Source organism: Numida meleagris, chromosome 2 (assembly GCF_002078875.1).
Source record: "Numida meleagris isolate 19003 breed g44 Domestic line chromosome 2, NumMel1.0, whole genome shotgun sequence".
Classification (NCBI taxonomy): Eukaryota; Metazoa; Chordata; class Aves; order Galliformes; family Numididae; genus Numida; species Numida meleagris.
Window position 1 is genome coordinate 17833968 of NC_034410.1, and position 19746 is coordinate 17853713.

The 19746-nt window shown below is 37.2% G+C and overlaps 1 protein-coding gene across 7 annotated transcripts in view; it reads left to right on the forward strand.

Annotated features, from left to right (window-relative positions):
* NEBL (nebulette) overlaps positions 1-19746 on the forward strand; it is a 254624-nt gene that overhangs the window by 193840 nt on the left and 41038 nt on the right. For 5 of the 7 annotated variants that reach the window (XM_021386377.1, XM_021386380.1, XM_021386376.1 and 2 more), the window contains 8 exons: positions 1498-1605; positions 3139-3246; positions 9571-9678; positions 10338-10448; positions 13336-13446; positions 16063-16173; positions 16821-16931; positions 17246-17356. The exons of 1 other annotated variant lie outside the window; for it this stretch is intronic. In XM_021386377.1, coding sequence (XP_021242052.1) covers positions 1498-1605; positions 3139-3246; positions 9571-9678; positions 10338-10448; positions 13336-13446; positions 16063-16173; positions 16821-16931; positions 17246-17356 — 879 coding nt within the window. Of the gene's footprint in view, positions 1-1497; positions 1606-3138; positions 3247-9166; positions 9333-9570; positions 9679-10337; positions 10449-13335; positions 13447-16062; positions 16174-16820; positions 16932-17245; positions 17357-19746 lie in introns of those variants that run through there. One more of the 7 variants, XM_021386382.1, reaches the window with a different exon arrangement.

Genomic DNA, 19746 nt, shown 5'->3' on the forward strand with positions numbered 1-19746 from the left:
AGTTCATCCTGTGTTCAGATGAAGTTTCTCTTCAAGAGTTAAAATGTTTTAGAATTACCTTTCTTTGCAAAAATTAATATAAATATTGGAATCACAGTGTGTTCTTGAACAGATAGGCTAATATCTGTTTGTCACGTTTTGTTTTGGTTTCTTGTTATCCTGATTAATGAAATATTGGGCACTTTGGCTAAACGTAATGAAAATATGTAAGCTAAACCATGCTGAGACTTTTTGGAGTGAAAGAAGAGCTGAAAAGGAAACAGAAAATTCTACCCACAACTAAAGCTGAGAAAAAAAATAATTTTTGAAGGAGATTGTTTAACATAGGTTTAGCCTCTTTATCAGATGTTCTTGTGGGAATGGAGAAAAAAGGAATAAGGAAAAAACTGCATATTTATTTAATGCAGAGCGTGGCAAATTATAATGGATGTTGCATAGGCTCAAATATCAGGTGTCAGACTAACATTCATGAAAGCAGCATAATTCAGAGCCAACTTTTTATCCTCCATTATACCCAGCTGTTAGAAAGCAGCAAGGCATGTGTGCACAGTCTCCAGATGTTTGATGATCATGCACAGTGAGGGAGGCAAAGGACTGAGATTTACTGTTTGCTCAGTTTCATTTTTTTCTTATTCTGAATTCAATTCTTCTAAACATTCTGTGTAATTTTTGTGTTTTGTTTACTTCTGCTGCCTTTATCTCAACAGTTATGTATTGCTTATCTCCCCTTACATGTCTTATCCTTCCCCATTTTCCTTTTAATAAATAAAAGTGATAGCAAGCAGTCATTTGATTATGCTAACACTGTAATGAGGTGAGCGCTCTCCCTGAGAAGGGGCTGTATTGCAGAGAGATTCCTGGATGTCTCATGGGAAGTTTCTGATAGAATTAAAAGTTGAAGTTGGGGCTCTGGTGACAACTTGGCATACTGCTGGTGGCACATATGCCTGGTGGTGGGAAGATAGTGGAGCGGGAAGTTCGATTCTGACTTCCTACATTTTGTTTTCAGTAGCTTCAAATGGTTGAAAAATTTGCAACAAGTGATTTTTTTCACAAGTGTAGCAATTTCTTCTTCTTTTAATTTTTTATGTTAAGAACACATTTTTGATGTTAGTTATAAATTGGATGATTCTCAGTGATTAGATTACTATTGCTAGTCAAACAGTTCTGGTTTATTTGATTATCCAGGTCATACAGTTTTGTTTGTCTTTCCCTTTATAAATCCTTCAGCACCAATGATCACATATGACAATCTTCTAAAATTTATTTTATTTTTTAAATTTTAGTAAAATTCAGATACACAAAACTTATCTGAAGCCAGCACAGGGCAGTTAGAGGTGTGGCTACACTGAGCTTCTTTAAATATCTTCAGTGTTTAAGGGCTTATGGATAAGGCAGTTGTGTTTAATAAGCTCCTTTGTAGCCTGAATTCTCTGTCTCTTTTAAGTACTACATGTTAATATCAAATATTTTTATTTTTTCTTTTGTTGGTGGAAGGTGAAATACAAAGAGCAGTTCAAAAAAGAAATGAAGAGCCACCAGTACAATCCTCTTGACTGTGCTTCCTTCAAGCAAGCACAGATTGCATCCACCTTGGCAAGTGATGTAAGTGAATTTGCTTTATATTTTACGTGTTTATTTCCCAAAAAAACTAACATTTGTTCTCAAGCAGAAGTTTCCATTTTACAAGTTATTACTGTGAGCTTAAGTTTCTGCTATAAAATGTGTCTGTATAGCAGATACAGCATGTTATCTGTTTATTCCTCTGCGTCTTATGAAACCCTTCTCCAAGGGCCTGTAGATTTTTTCATGAAGAGATTCGTCTCACTTTGCTCATTTAACTTCGTGTTTCAAAGTATATGGCTTCTTACTCTGATCTAATGTACTCAGTCCCTTTGTATTGAGGAAAGATGAATACCGGTGTAGAAGGCAAATCATCTGACCATTCTTTAGGAGGAGGGAAGTGCCACCTTCTCTCCAGTGAGTGTAGGAGGAGGTTAGCATGAGCAGCTCAGATTTGGATGTCTGTCTTTTAGATTTCATTGTGTCTGCTGATCTTCTGATCTGTATTTTAGAATAAACCATTTCTAAGATTCTGTGTGGGTGCTGCTACTGGAGTCAGATTGGGGAAAACATCTTTATCAAGCGATAATGTTATTGGGATGATATATTTAACAGTGTGTCTAATGCTAAGAATGTGAGCTCTTCTTTGATGGTGTGATCTCCTGTAGCCTAAAGACAACCTTTGCTTCTGTGGCATGTTGTTTCCAAAGTGGGGCACCGCTCAGGGAGGCTGGCTTTGGGAAGGGTTCAACAGAATAATTGATTCAAAAATCTAAATGTTTAGTAAAAAAACTAAAAAAATTGTTAGAGTACTTATTATTATAAAAGATATGTAAATTCGGGATTGTTGATTTGAAGGTTGTCTAGCTCAGTGAAGAGCATGATATATGTGAGAAGGAGACTAAAGGTACTGGCTTAAGAGTTTTATCATCTAAGACAGCTAAGCTGGATGGTGTTCTTCCTGTATAGATGGGTGTCCAGATATCAGAAGTATGGAAAATCCTACTATGGACTGATAGGAAGTTATCTTCTGCTACTTCATTAAGTGATTAACTTTCACTGTAGATGATTATATTTCTTATCTTTGCTGAAAACAATATGTATTAAATAAAATATCCCGGAGCATTGCCCTTTATCTGTTTTATGTACATCTTTTTAAATTTGGGCAGTTAGTGTAATATTTGAATCAGGAGAGAGAGAAGAATATTCAGCAACATTTAAAATTAATAAACACAAAGCACTGGGGAAAATGCACATTTTTAACTTTTCTGCAAAATTGTTCAGAATGAACAAAAAAATTCTTACGTAGACTGAAATATAAGACAAAGTATGATTTTGTGATTTTTGTTATGTCTTTTTTGAGTAAAGCTTTGAGTAGTTCCCAAGTGGAATGAATCCTTTATTGATTTTTTTGCTTAATTCCCAAAATAATAGTAAACGAGCACCACCTAGTGTCTGATATAGATTGTTCAGGCAAGCACTTGAAGCTTTATGTTTCTGGACAGACTCACTGCTATGTTAGCTGTAAATTATGTTGTTAATCTTTATTTTACCTAACCTGAATTCTTTCTGCAGGTGAATTACAAGAAAGATTACAAGGAAAGTCTGCATGATCCAGCTTCTGATCTGCCAAACCTGCTGTATTTAAACCATGCTTTAAATATCAGCAAAATGCATAGCGATGTAAGTTGCCTTTATAATAATGATCTGAAAAATATACCTATATAGCAAGGAATCCAGTATTTGTAAAATACATAATTTTTTGCCACTAGCTTCATGATCTCATATAAAATAATTTGTGCTGTTGTAACCATAGTAGTTGGTGGATTTAAGTGAAGAAAGAACTTTTAGGGAGAGAAGCTCTTTTATTAAAACAACTAGAATACTGGGTAAGAATCACACAGGCTTCTGTTACTTGAGTATTTCTTCTTATATGTCTAAAATCTTCCACATTTTTTTCCTGTGTTGATCTAAGATATTTCTTTCTGTGCAAATCCTGTCTTGTCTAAGATCTTAACATTGCCTTCATCTGCAGGTCTCATTACAGAAGTGGCAATTATGCTAGTTTAATATTTGGAGCTTTGCCATAAACAGCCTATTAAGTGTTAGCTTCCCTTACAGCTTCTCTGTTTAAGCCTTTTTTTTTCCCTCCTAAGTGTCTGAAGCCTCCTACACTGGATCAAGTAAAAAAATTCCATCCTGCTACATAACAAGACAGTGCTCCTCTGTGGGGCTGGTGCTATGACGTAAGATAGTGATGGTGGGGTTGAAACAGAATCATAGAATCATAGAATGGCATGAGTGGGAAGGGAGCTTAAAGACCTCTAGTTCCAACACCCTGCCATAGGCAGGTTTACCACCTATAGTTCAGGCTGCCCAGGGCCCCATCCAACCTGGCCTTGAACACCTTCAGGGATCAGGTGCCCACAGCTTCTCTGGGCAGCCTGTGCCAGTGCCTCACCACTTTCCAAGTAAAGAATTTCCTCCTAACATCTAACGTAAATCTTACTGCTGTCTTTCAGTGTAAATCCATTCCCACTTGTCCTATCACTACACTCCCTGATAAAGACTCCCTCTCCAACTTTCCTGTATGCCCTGCTTAGGTACTGGAAGGCAACAGTGAGGCATCCCGAAGCTTTCTCTTCTCCATGCTGAACAACCCCACCTCCCTTATAGGAGGGGTGCTCCAGACCTCTGACCATCTTAGTGGCCCTCCTTTGGACCTGCTCCAACAGCTCCATGTCTTTCCTGTGCTGGGGGCCCCAGGCCTGGATGCAGCGCTCCAAATGGGGTCTCATGAAATAGGGAGGAAGAGGCAGCAAACTCATGGCCTCTGTGCAATGCTGAAGCTTGTCGTAGAATCATAGAATCATAGAATGAGCTAGGTTGGAAAAGACCTACAAGATCACCTAGTCCAACCATCCACTTACCACCACCAACCCCACTAAACTATGTCTCCCAACGCTATATCTAAACGTTTCTTGAACACCTCCAGGGACGGTGACTCCACCACCTCCCTGGGCAGCCCGTTCCAGCGTCTGACCACTCTTTCAGAAAAGTAGTATTTCCTAATATCCAGCCTAAATCTCCCCTGGTGCAACTTGAAGCCATTCCCCCTCATCCTGTCACTAGATACAAGAGAGAAGAGGCTGACCCCCAGCTCACTACAACCTCCCTTCAGGTAGTTATAGAGAGCGATGAGGTCTCCCCTGAGCCTCCTCTTGTCTCCCACTCCAAGAGCACCTTTGCTGCATGTGTAGTGCTTGGAGGCTGATAAGCTGCATTTGTCTTTTTCACTCCAGAAACAACAGCATTTCTGTGGAGATGGGTGAGTGGGTGGTGTTGGGAAGGAGGATTACTTGCTGTTGGCAGGAGGTGAGAGCTTCACAGGGAAAGGGTCAGCGTTAATGAACAGTAGTAGCATACTGGGTCATCTTCTGAGTCAGTGCCTGCTTAAAGAAGCTTAGATCTAAAATAATCAAAATAATTCAGCCTTCCTGTCTATACTTGTATTCATGTTTCACTTTAGTGAATTGCTTTTTGTATGTGTCATTCTGATGTGTGAAGCTATTATCTTTTTTTTAATACGGATTATAGATAAGTTCATAGTGTTCACTTCCTGTATACTTCTTTGCATTTTGGCCTGATGCGAGTTTCCTTCAGTATCATGTAAGATAGGCATTTTTTTACTGGTTGAATGAATATCCTCAGAGTGAATATCATCAAGTTGTCATCTGTAATGAGGTGGAATCCTGGACTTTCCTTTGCAAGAAGTAAGGCTGCTTACATCTTGCAAAATGTATTTATTTATATGACTGATGATTTATATTGTGTATGCCCTTTTCTAATGACTCCTTAAATACCGTGTCTCTGATTTTTGCGTTGTCCAGATGCTGGTGGATATTTTTTCTTGCTATGAGCAGGAAGAAGAATGCTTTTTCAGTTCTTAGGGTCTCCACTAGCTATTTGTCTTCCACAGAAATCCCATTTTCAAAATCCGTCTCAGATTTGACCTCCCTCTGTCATCTCTTTGATTTTACCATGGCTTTCTCTCCTGCCTTTCTCCACGCTTCTCGAATACCTTCTTTGTGTTCTTCCTGTCTCTCAATAGCACGTACCAAATCTTTGTTGAAGTCTCTTCCACTGTGTGAAAGAGACTGTGTCATTCACTGCTATCCAAAGACTCATTGCATGGTCAGATTTTACTTCTGACCAGTGGTATGAAACATAGACCTTCCTACAAATTACCCAGATTTGCTTCTTCCTTTTTTCCTTGAACTTTATTCTTCTCTTCATCTTTTGCTTAACATAGCCACATCTGCCATGGTGTGGTATGTTGTAACCTGTACAGTTAATTGAACCGATAAATTAATATGGTTAATTGAGCTGATTTGCTGATTGACCTAGAATGTAGAAGAAAGTCTGTGTAACTTTTTGAAGTACTTGTATTAGAACACAAATGCAAAGCTACTATTCAAGTCAGCTTACATGGCAGTAAATTCCAACAATTCATGGAAAAGCGAGACAGACATATTTGAGCACAAATAAAAGGGCTGTTCCGAAAGTAATATTTCCTTTTTTATTATGCTGGCCCACGTTGTCAGAGGTGGATGTTGGTGGTATGGCAGTAGAGGGAGAACCTTCCCATCAGTATTCCTTTACATGTTATTGCTGTGTGACAGATGACAGCAGAGGGGCAGTCTGACAGAATAGCATCTGAGAGGGAGGTGCGCATGTAGCACCAGAGTGAAACTGAATTCCTCCATGCCAAAAAGGTTGCACTCATTGGCATGCCTTCATGCTTGCAGAATGCTTATGGATGTGAGCACAGTGAGGTTGTGGGTGGTGTGTTTCAGCAGTGGCGACAGCTATGTGAAAGACAAGTCACATTCCGGATGGCCATGCAGATTTTTTACAAGTGTGGCATGCAGGCCATTGCTGGTGAAAATGCATAGCTAATGGTGGTAGCTATGTTGAAAAATAGTGTTTGGTAGTTGAGAATTTTCTTAATCAAAAGTGCTATCATAGAATCATAGAATCCCTAAGGTTGGAAATGATCTACAAGATCATCCAGTCCAACCATCCACCTACCACCAATAACCCCACTGAACCATGTCCCTCAGCACAATGTCTAAACATTCCTTGAACACCTCCAGGGACGATGACTCCACCACCTCCCTGGGCAGCCCATTCCAGAGCCTGACTACTCTTTCAGAAAAGTAGTATTTCCTAATGTCCAGCCTGAATATCCCCTGGTGCAACTTGAGTCCATTCCCTCTCGTCCTGTCACTGTTTACAAGAGAGAAGAGGCCGACCCCCAGCTTACTACAACCTCCCTTCAGGTAGTTATAGGGAGCAATAAGGTCACCTCTGAGCCTCCTCTTCTCCAGACTGAACAACCCCAGCTCCCTCAGCTGCTCCTCATAAGGCCTGTGCTCCAGACCCCTCACCAGCTTCGTTGCCCTCCTCTGAACACGTTCCAGGGCCTCAATGTCTTTCTTGCAGTGAGCGGCCCAAAACTGGACACAGTACTCGAGGTGTGGCCTCACCAGGGCTGAGTACAGAGGGACAGTTACTTCCCTACTCCTACTGGCAACACTATTTCTGATCCAAGCCAGGATGCCATTGGCCTTCTTGGCCACCTGGGCACACTGGTAGCTCATGTTCAGCCGAGCATTGACCAATACCCCCAGGTCTATTTCCTCCACACAACCATCCAGCCACTCTGCCCCAAGCCTGTAGTGTTGCCTGGGGTTGTTGCGGCCAAAGTGCAGGACCCAGCACTTGGTCTTGTTGAACCTCATCCCACTGGCTTCAGCCCAGAGATCCAGCCTGTCCAGATCTCTCTGTAGGGCCTTGCTACCCCCAGGCAGATCGACACTTCCTGCCAGCATGGTGTCATCTGCAAACTTACTGAGGGTGCTCTCAATGCCCTCATCCGGGTCATCAATAAAGATACTGAAGAGGACAGGCTCCAACACCGACCCCTATTGTGCTCTTAGTATCTGTTACAATTTCCATGAAAATAAATAGAAGGCATTACTTTTGGAGCTACATACATTATGATTTTGACAGGACTCATACTATAATATGCATGTTTTTGGTGAGGAAGAGAGTTCACAAGGAGGGACTTTCCCTCACATGATATACATGTAATTTTCTTTGACATAAACTATGGAGACACATCAGTTAGAACTTTGATGTAACAACAATTTATTGCTTTGTACCTTTTAAATTTTTCCATGGTGTAGAGACCTTGAGATGGTAATGAACTACAGGCTAAAAAAAGGAACCTAGTTGTGTTGCATTTTCTGAAGCAGGGTGACTAAATAGACTTCAGAATCCAAATCTGGTGTCTTCAGTTTAGTGTAGCAAAAAGCTGTGCAATTTACTTCATTTGATTTTATAGATTTTTAAAAATTAGTTCAGTTAACTGAGGAATAGAATAAAGGTGTGAAGTCAGTATCTGTAAGTGGAGGCAATTTTCATTTTTTTTTTCACTACTGAAGCAGTTTTGTTGTGTGACATTTATAATTTTTTCCACTAGGAGGCAAACACAGACCATCCTTGGCACTTTAAAATGTAAAAAATAATGGCTATTTTCTAGCTAACATAAAAATTCACTTTTGTATGAACAGGTCTAGCGTTTGCTCTAGGAACTTACAGAAGTTATTTTTTATAATATCCTTTCGTTGTTTCATCACCATCACTTTTTTGTTTCCAGGCAATGGAGATATTTTAAATTCAAATTTAGCAGGAGAACTCCTGATGTGGAAGGCAAAAAACGTTCTTGGTATTTAAATTGCAAACCTTCTGCTTGTTTTTTTTTGTGATAACGTTTTTGGATTTTTTTTTTGTTTGTTTGTTTTTTGTTTTTTGTTTCCATATGTATATAAGAAACCATTTAAGCAAAGCGAAAGCTATAACTTCACCCTGGATACAGCTTAGCAAATCCATCGCAAAGAAGATGCAGTGCTTCAAAGTTGGGTATACATGATCATAAATAAATCTTGGAAAGAGAAAAATGCAGCATTCTAACAATGATTAAATCAGGCATGGAGCTGCATTACAAATTGCAGTGATGTACAATGCATAGTCAATTAGAAGCACACCATATAGAGAGTGTTTTTCCAGGATTCAAATCTAGCGCAGAAGTCTGAGAATGGAAGAGATTCTGAACACTTTTCTCAGAGTCATACATCAGTATTTCTGAAGAGACAAATAAATCAAAATGACATTAATCATTTTGAATATTGTATTTTGATGTATTGGTTTTCTTCTTTTTTTTTGGCTTGTGTAGAATATACTACTGTATCATACACTGAGATAAATAATGTGTTTGGCCATAGTCACACGTGCCATCTTAAGAGATTTAAATTAATGAGTTTAGAAGCTTTTCCAGGTTTCTAAGCAAGTGTCTTTGCTTCATGAGTCAGCATAAAGTTGCATGGTAGTGTTTTAGACATGTGTGCTTAAATATGATTTTGCTGCTAGCTCTCAGGTCATGGTTATTGGTAGCTGTGAGAGGAATGTCCATGCAAGACCAGACCCTACTGAGGCATCAGTTCTTCCTTTTTCTCTTCCCCTAGTGCAAACAAAAGTGTTTCAAAATGGTACTTTGGAGCCTGAAAGACAGACCTGTGGTGGCTGTAAAGCAAATTTTATTGTTAGAGTAATTGTGTTCTACGGAAACATGATGGGATCATACTGCAAAGCTGCCAACTTTTCAGCCATAGGTCACTCAGCAAAAATCATGCAATTATTTAAAGGTTTGTGATTGATTCTCCTTTCTCCTGCTGTTTTCAAACTTCATCGTTTTTAATTCTGACATATTGAAGCAAAGGAATGCATGACTCCAGAAAAAATTTCCTTGTCTAGCTGCCTTGTTTCTCTAGCAGATTTAATTTGGGAGGAGTCTTCTAAGTCAAAAATCTCTAGGGAACTGTAGCAAGCAATCAGATCTCACATTCTCTCAGCTGCTAACAGTATTTATTTTCATTTTTCCAGGTCAAGTACAGAGAGAATTATGAGAAATCTAAAGGCAAATCAATGCTCGAGTTTGTGGATACACCAATGTATCAAGTTTCAAAAGATGTTCAAAAGATGCAAAGTGAGGTTAGTAATGTGTGTTTGAATGTCCAAAATTTAGTTCAGTAGAGAGGCTTAAACATCTTGCACACAGGTTAAGAAAACAGATGTAATGATCATAAAAGTTCTATAAACTGAGCATAGGGCTGAAGTAGCACTAAGTTATCCTTTCTATAACTTAGTCCTTCCCTCAAATCAGTTTTTTTCTCGAAAAGCTGGAGATGCTAACACTGTTGTATATGGCATAACTTTTGAGAAATGGGAAGAAGCTCAAATGGTCATCTAGATCAGGAATTAACTTTTTTAAAGGAATAGCTTTTCTCTCTTCCCTTGAAGACACAGACAGTTTTGGACTGAAAGTTTGGGCAGAAGATCACGAGCAAGGTAGCACAGGCTTGTTCTCTGTGGGTTAATGGTATTTGACTTCTCTTTTCTGTACTAAGCAAATTGTTTCTTTCATAGATCAGGTTAAACATTCTCTCTGGAAATAACATTTGCATGTATTTTTATCTAAATGGCATGTGTCTTGTATAGATAATCTAAATAATGAAATGAGTAGTAGCATTGCTTATTAGTGTGATAACTAATGGCATAGCTCATTTCTGGCTCAGTTTATGGTGTTCTTTCTGAAATATGTTTGGAAATGCACATGCATGTACCACTAATTGTTGTTTTTGCTTCAATAGAAAATATATCGCAAAGATTTTGAAGAAGGTCTCAAGGGAAGGCCCTCACTGGATTTAGACAAGACCCCAGAGTTCTTACATATAAAGGAAGTCACTAATCTTCTGAAGGAGGTAGAGGATTTTTAATTCTTTTTTTCTGTTGTTACTAAGATGTAAATGAGAAATAAGCAGCATCACTACATGCTGTAGTGATGAGTGCTGAACCACTTACAGTAAATTCTACAGCTAAATACAGAAGTGAGCCCATGAATAAAAATTGTAGCATGTCATTTTATATTCTGAATAGCCTTGTAATAAGAATTGATACTTACTGAAGTTTGTTTTATGAATATAAGGAAATGATAAAGTTCAGCACACTTGAACCAGGAAAACAGAGTTAAATGAACAAATCAGATGATTCCATAGAAAATAGATTGTTGGCAGGACACTCCTTGTGAGAGCCTCAATTTCAGAATTTGTTCCTCTCCTGGGCCCAAAAAGCCCGAATTTGGTGACCTTCCAGGCATGCTACAAAAGACATCTGTTTGATGGGATTTTGGAGAGGTTCTGGTGTTTGCTGTCCAGAAAGATGAAGGGGTTGAAAGGCAGATTTCTGTTGGTGTCCAGACAGCAGTCTTTCCATTTGAGTAATTATTTCAGGTTTATGATAGTGTATTACAGTTGCCTTGAGCTGAGTGTAAGTCACTTTTAACTGATCTAATTGGAACAATTATCTATTAGATTTGTTATGAATGAAAGATAAGAAGAGTAAAATTGCTCTGATATTTCATAATCTGCTACAAGCAAATTTTGTTAAAATATGTGGATTTTCTATATGCTCATTGTTCTTCAGTTGTACAAGACAGTATGAATTAATTCCCTTTTTTGTTTCTGTGACGGAGAATACATATATTGTTGGTCTTCTAATTTTTATATTATTATTCAAAACAGTCTTAACTATCTTCATGTTTGGTTTTGAGTATTAGTTGATTCTATACATTAGATTTATTATTTGACCAAACTTAGAAGTAAATGTATTAGAAAATTGTAAACTTAAAATGCGCAGTTAGAAGTATCAGAGTTTCTAGATCTTCTCCATTTGAATTTGGGATCCAACAGTACCTTGTTTATATTGTTGTATTAAGAATTGATGGTTTAGGTATAGCCCAGAGGTATGGATGGAATTGAGGCTGCTAGAATGAAAAGCCCTTGAACCTTGTTCTTTGCCTTGTTCTTTAAATAGCTTATCCCAGTCTGTGCTGTGGGAAAAGACATTCATTTCACATATTTCTTTATTATTCATTCTCTAATTAATAATTTATTTTGGTAAGCTTGTCTGTCAGATAGGCAAGTCTCAAGCTCAGTCCAGCTGTGCAATACCATTCTGTGCATACAAAACTTCCTTATGTCTGTCATTTGTGCTTGCTGACTAGGGAAGAATGCAAATGCTTGCATTTCATTGTGTTAATCTTGCTACTCACTAAATGTCCACTGAAGTGGATAGTACATGCATAGTGGTGGAAGTGGTGTATGTTTACATTTTCAAAAACTTTGTTGACTTCCCTGTGTAGTGCTACATGTATTTAGCTGTTCCCTAATTCTTACCTCCTTAGATTTTACAACTCATTACTTAGGGAATAAGGCGTATCTGTTGAAAAATATGAGAAAATGGAAACAGTATCTTAATGTATAAAGGTACTGATTTTCAGATTTTATGTCCACGTTCAAGGAGCAGAATCAAACCCCAGAGACTGTAGATCAAATCAATTATTATCTTTCAAGAGTCAGGAAAATAATGTACTTTCTTCTCAATCAAGGATATAACTCAGGATATATTTTTGTGTGAAGGTCCATAATAAGATTTAAATGGCTGCTGTTTCAAACATGAGGAGAACCTGGTGTTATTACAAAATTGATTATTCAGTTTTTTTTTTTTCTGTTACCTGTGTTTCAGCTAATTCTTTTGCCTTCCTACTATAGATCTGCAAATATTTAAAATTTTTGTAAAAATAGGAACCTTCTCGGGAACCGTATTCATGACTGTCAGAAGAGAGAACTGAATTTGATATTCTAAATTAGAAGTTCTCTGCTTGCTGTAGAGGCTGCTTCTTGTGATAAAAGTTTAATTTATTTAATTTAAAATTAAATTTAAATTAATTTAAAAATATCTGATTTCTTTCTGTTTATAAAAAAGCTTATGCTGAGGCAAAGGTGCTACTTCCTATAAAGTTAATACATGTTTAAGAGTATCAATCTGTGTGTATGCAAATTCTTCTGGAAAAATATTTTCTTCAAACTTCTATTTGCCTTGCATTGAAAAACTAAACAAACCTAGATGTGGAAAGAGCAATTAAAAATCCTACATCATGTAAAAAATTTTTCACTTCTGCTGGACTTACATCGGCTTTCTAGGTATCAGGAAGAAAAAGAGGAACTAAGTGTCCACAGACAGATTCTAGTGTGCTTTTAATTTTATTCTGAGCATTTGAGTGCTCTGGAGGCTGCAGTTGCTAAATATTGATAGATCATAACAGTGAAGTGTCTGAGGAGAACAGAAGAGAAATCGTAGGAATATTGCTTCTACATTATGCTTTATCAAGCAGTCATTTTAACTGGTCCTACCTAATGCAGTGTTCAGGGAATCCATCTTTATTGTGATTCCATTAGTGAAAAAGAGGTAAAAACGGCAGCACAGCAGATACTAGTCTGTGTATAAGCAAATGCGATTAAAAAGTAGATAGGCATCTGAGGCCCCTAAATAACGTGCTAGCACTGTATAGGAGAGGACTGTTTTTCAAGAGCACAGCAGGAAAAGACGTGGCTATATTAAAACCTTTGACTTTTGCAACACTGTAGCTTTTGATTTGATAATTTTTAATTCTATTTTAACTCTGAAACCTTCAGACAATTCATATTTTATAGGTATTTCAAAGAGGCCCTTCAGACATTTAATAAATGGCATTTCTTTTCAAGATCTTGCACACAAATTAACTGTAGAAATCTCTCTTTAAATCCTTAGAAAGAGTATAGAAAAGATTTGGAAGAATGGATGAAAGGAAAAGGAATGACAGTGTTTGAAGATACGCCAGATTTGATTAGAGTGAAAAACGCAGCTCAGATACTAAATGAGGTACGTTATGCGAGTCGAGATTATCGATGCCAGAGAAAGTTCACTCTTTATGGTATACTCTATGGAAAATATTCCATTCTTTAAACATAATCTGCAATGAAATATGTAAGAACTTAAACTAAGGCTAGTTCTGTTTTGATTTAAGAATACTGAAAAAGTTTGGAAGAAACTTTTTCAATAAATACTTTTTCAACAAATATTTCTTCTTTTCAGACAATGAAAAGGTCAATGTAAATTGTTAGTGGAGCCAACAGGTGGAACATTTAAAATTGCGTTCATTTTTCAGTCTGGTTGTTCAACTAGTATCACTAATACTGCAATGGAAAACGAGTTGAATGTTAATGTACTTGGAAAGGAAAGCCAAGGAAGTAATTTCCAGTTTTTTGAAACTTGTTTCTCTTATTTAAAAATAAATATTGGTAATGACTGTCAGACATCTTTGAAAGAACGTTTATCCAAATAATATGTTCTACTTGTGAAATCTTTTTCCCAAAAGTAGAGTTGCTCCTGAAGAAGTGAGTTTCCTTGAGCTTGCCTTTGCAACTAGACAGATGCAGGCTCTTTCCAGAGTAGATTTTTAGAACTAAACTTTGGTGTTAGCAGTGTTGATCTGAGTTGTTCTGGAGGTTTCCTACAAACACGGCTATGACCTACTCCCATTGAAGGGTTGAGAGTAGAAGTGGAAGACTCAGTGGCCTTTTGTCACTTGAAAGCCATCTCGAGGAACTTGTGACCCGTTGTGTGCTTGTCAAGGCTGTGTACTTCCCCAAGACTCAGTCTCCAAAGCTGGCACCACTTGTCATGTGAATGTTTGTATATATACAGGAGGGCTTCTCTGAAATAATATCTCCTATTTTATTATGTTGGCCCACAATGTCGGAGGTGAATGTTGGAGGTATGGTTTGACAAAATGGCGTCTGACATGGATGTGCGGATGAAGCAAAGGTGTGTCATTGAATTCCTCCATGGGGAAAATATTGCACCCATTGGCATTCATTGACGCTTGCTGAATGTTTATAGAAACCAAAGAGCGGATGTGAGCACAGTGAGGCAGTGGGTGATGCGTTTCAGCAGTGGCAACTGCGACGTGAAAGACAAACCATGTTCTGGATGACTGTGGAGATTTTTATGAGTGTGACATGCAAGCTCTTGTTCATGGCTGGCAGAAATGCATAGTGTTGAAAAGTGTAACTATGTTGAAAAATTGTGTTTTGTAGCTGACAATTTTTTCTATCAAATAGTGTACATATGCTGTTTCTATCTGTTACAATTTCCATGGAAATAAATAGGAGGCATTACTTTTGGAGAGGCCTACATATTTATATATTTTATATGCATTTAATATATGTATTTATTTACAGATATATACATTTATAGCCATAATAACCAGAGATACTGCTTTGCTTAGGGCCAACATTAGCAATCTGAACAAGTGCAGGAATACATAGCTGTAACTCCCAGGGTTATTTTTCCTTGTTGTTGTACACAGTAGGAAGCTGGGAGGAAGCATTTGCCATTCTGCTTTTATCATAGAGGAAGTGAGAGATGGTGTCTTCTCACTGATTAACCAAGACTTAAAAAAAAGATAAAACTGGGAAGTTTGGAATCTGGTTTTGGAAATAGAGAGTAATTTTATCACATTTCCTCATCAGAGTGAGACAGAGATAGAAAACTGAAAGTGTTTTTGCTCTTGTTCTTGTTACATTTTGCAGTGTTTAGAGCATTGTAATGAATAGGAAGATATTCTTTTTTTTTTCTTTTAACTAAAATGTAACCTAAAAATAGTTGACAGGAAAATTAGGAATGGGTATTTATTTTGAAAAAAGTTATCTTCTTTCCATAAGCAGGTAAACTGAAATAGGAAAAATGACTATTACTATAGTATCAGAAATAGTAGTGCCTGAGATCATAACAGATAAGTCTTTTTTTAAAATGTAATGTATTAAAAAGTACAATTGTATATACTATTTCAGTATTACTTTTTAATATCATTTGCTGATGAACAAGAAGTATATCCTTGCTTGAATAGGCTAAAGATGAAATATTAATTTTGTTTCTTTTGGTTATTATTTATTTACAGTTTATGTTGTAGGGAGAAAGCAGCAATCATGGATGAGTACAGCCACTTGTCTAATGGCTGTGGTTCAGGAAAGATGTATTAAATGAATAAATTACAGCTTCTTTTTCTGAAAGTTCAATGGAAACAGTTCTGTATAGTATCAAATTTCTAGCATGTAGTCTTTATAAATAAGATATTTTCTTAAAAGCAAAATGTGTTTCAATTATTCTGGCATCAAGTACCAAGTTATTACACTAGGTTTTGCTGAGCTAAACTGCCTCTTTATTTCTGAGGCAGCTGTATGGGCTGATTCCCCCACCCCCTCCCAAATTCAGCAGTGGAGTTTTGTATATTCAGTGAATATCTCCTAAAGCTTTTCTCCTGTAGGTTTTCACGCTTTCCTGTCAAAATCTTGCCAAGACTCTTGAGAGTTTTAACCCTCTAGTTGAGGTTTTTGATTCAGTTGAAGTTGTGACTCTTAAATTGACTCTTGTGTAAAAATCTACCCATAACTTTCTGGCTATTGTGAACCTAATGTATAAAGTTTTATCTTACAGAAACAGTACAAGAAAGACCTGGAAACTGAAATTAAAGGGAAGGGCATGCAAGTTGGTCCAGATACTCCTGAGATAAGACGAGCCAAGAAAGCTTCTGAAATTGCAAGCACTGTAAGTATTGTGCCTGGTACAAGCTTTGCATTTGGCAGAATGGAAATTACGGTTGTCAAGAGTTTTGCATGATAAATTATCTATGCTGTAGGCATAGCACAGATTCACTAAAGACCTAGTCTGTTGAGCTTTATGGAGTCTGAAAGTTGTGTAGTCCACACATGGGGAAACCTAAATGTTCCCAGAACTCAGACCCTTAACCATGCCTGGCCTTGACTGTGTTCAGTGGCTGCAGGCCCTCCTACTTTTAGGTCTAGGTAGCAGCTGCTTGTTTAGGTAGGGCCAAACGATAAACACAGCTTGAGAGATGCTAAAGGCCTTGCGGACTGATTCTCACAAAGAATGTGTGAGAGGTAAAATTTCCCATCTACTTATTCCTCTGGTTGTGGCTGTCGAAGTTGGAAAGACAGATAGATGTGAAAGACTGTCAAATTTGAAGATACCAGTCTGTTAAAAGAATTTTTTAACCTGACAGCAGTTATAGCATAGTTGTGTTGTAGGTAAGTCCTACAAAGATAACACTGTTGAACCAGAAGTTATTTGGTACTTTATGGATACTGCTCGGTGGAATTGAACAGAGAAAGGCAGGAAAAATGTAAAGATTTGATTGTTGGACATGTGAATCATTCTAATAATATTATTTTCAGAAAGAATATAGGAAAGACTTGGAGAATGAAATTAAAGGAAAGGGAATGGAAGTGGGCATGGATACCCCTGATATACAACGTGCAAAGAAAGCTTCTGAAATTGTAAGCCAGGTGAGTACAGATTGGATCTATTAAGATTACTTTTCAAGTGAAATGGAATGAGATGTTAAAAACACTTGTGCTAAAAGGAATAAGCAGTGCACAATTTAAAGAAAAAAAAAGAAAAATCAGATTACAGAAATTGAAGCAGTTCTTTTGAAGGCTAATCAGTGCTATCAGTATAGCTTTGAAGACAGTATGTACAAATAACCATGGAATTAGTTACACTGCATACTCAGGGGTATGTTTTTATTTGATTTTACTCCGTATTTTACTCTGATAATGTACATTATTTTTACTTAATCTTAATTTATTTTATTTTGCAGAAAGAATATAGAAAAGATCTGGAGACTGAAATTATAGGAAAAGGGATGCAAGTTGGTCCATTTACTCCTGAAATACAACGGGTCAAAAGAGCTTCAGAAATAGCGAGCCAGGTAGGCATAGTTCAAAGCCTAACTTTTTTGTTTTTGTGTAACAGTGAGTGCCAGAAAGGACATGAGTAAATGTCCTTTGAACCGTTTGCATAATTTTCCTGGCAAAGTCTGTATCACTCATTTCTTTCAATAAAAAAATAACCCATTTTTCTAGGTATGACACTTATTTTGAGTTGCTAAACCACTTACTCTGCCTTGCCAACCACAGTAATTTTTAAAAGATGATTTCTTTTCTTTTTCCATCAAGCCCCAGGAAGTATTTTATTTAAATGGACAAAATAACTAAGGCTTGTTACTGTGCATATAGGATTTTTCATCTGTTTCCTATCATATGTACAGAACACCAGCATTCTGGTATAAAATTAGAACTGAGCAAGTTTCATAAATATATGTCTAATGATTTTATGATACACTGGTTACATTTTAAAAATTTTATGCTAGATTTAAGTTTCTGTCTATCCTTAGATATAGATGACGAACTTAGATTTTGAAGATTGCCCAGTTCATGATTGTTGTGTTCAGTTCCATTTCCTCTTTGGGCCCATTAATTCTGCTGTTAGTAATTCTGGCTTTGCTTTTAATAAGAGAAGATGGAGGGTAAATTTAGCCTTCAGAACCAAAGGCTGTCCGTTTAGTGTCTGTTTTTCTGGCAGACTAAATAATACTAATAAAGCCAGTGATTTGAGAGAAAGGCATATGTCATTCCAATATTTTAGTGTTAACTGACAAAGATGTAACTCTTCAGTTTAAAGCTACTCTCAGCTTCACCACCAGGAGTACAAGGTCCATTAGTTTCCCTCAGGGGCAATTTCCTGGTGCTATCATGTATCACTGCAGCTTCCTTAGGGAATTAAGAGCCTGCAGGGAGAGCAGAGAAGTATCTGAGAGTGTTCTAGGCTGCTCTAGTTCTCCTTTAACCTCTTCAGGCCATTAGGTATTGGCTCCTTTCCTTCCCTCAGATGAGAACAGTTGAATCTTTCCTAGCATAAGCTGCTGACAGGCCCCCTGACCTAGTTTTGTTTTTTTGTAGCCTGATTCCTCTTTGTTTTGAATCGTGCTTGGCTGCATGGTGTGAAGATGATTAGCACTGTATCTGCTGTCGCTGGCATCCTATGCCAAAGCTCCATGTAATGGAGGGGATCCCAGCTAGCCCCTACTGATCCACTTTCCTCTCTGCTCCAGTCTTTGATACCTTTTGATGGAGTCCTCAAATAGGTCAGCAGATCTGAGCAGGGTGGGCTCACTAACAGTTAGATACCAGTGATGTACAAACCCTGCACTACTTAACTAAGCCTTGACAAGCATCTGATGCATCTGAACTCGTTGCAGCCATGTAGACCAGTATGCCAAGACTGACAATCCTCTTTGTTAGTGTACTACATAATACGAAATAAAAACATTATGTCTTTGAGGTTATGTTGTAATCACTATTTTTGTGTACCTGAAGTGGATCTTCCAAATGTAAGAAAGTTGTTCATAAGTGAGACCGAAGTGAGGAATTATTTTCTTTCTCTTTATTCTAATATTTCAGCATTTTGTGCAAATTAGATTATAAAGGTAAGTTACTTTTTACTAACTTAGGGGAACACTCCTATATAGAAAAAATTAATGACACTTAATTGGCTTCTGATTTTCAGATTTTGTCTCGAGTATTTTCCTGTCTTATGGCACAAAGAAAAAGGTGGCTTGCTTTGCAGATAAGATCAGTGCTGCTTATAGCTCACTAGCTCATCTGGCAGATTATTTACAATAGGGTTTTTACTGTATAGTCTTCTCTTTCATAGAAAAATTCCTTGCTCTGATATTTTTTACCACTGCCTCCCTGGTGGGGATGAAAAGTATATTTTACTTTAGTCCACTATTTAAACCTTTATACCTTGTACTGATGTGCCTGTGCAAAGTATTTCTCAAGTTCTTCCTCATAAACTCTTTCTGTTCTCATATGGTAAAACACAATTCTTAATTACTAAAGGTTTTCTGAGTATTTGAAAAATTACTTATATACTTAATTCTCTGCTAAAATACTTGCCAGTACTGGTCACCCTAGTTCATGGCAAGAATATTTCATTGTTTAATGGTTGAGAGAAATAAAATTTTAAAAGTAGTAAAATAAACCTTGGTTCATGAAAAGTAGAAATGCTTAATGGTAATATTTTACAAACTCCAGGACCAGACTTGTTTTTAAACTGCTAGTCTGGAAATACTTACTGGAATGGTAACATCTGTGACAACAAATGCTGAAATAAAAATAAAACTTCAGGAGTTTTTCCGTTTGAACTGGTGCTTCATGGTTATTTAAATTATATCCACATTTGGAATTTGTGGAGCAGTTATTTTCTGTCTCCTTCATAAGTCTGAATGACTGATTCTACTGACGTGCTTTTATTTTA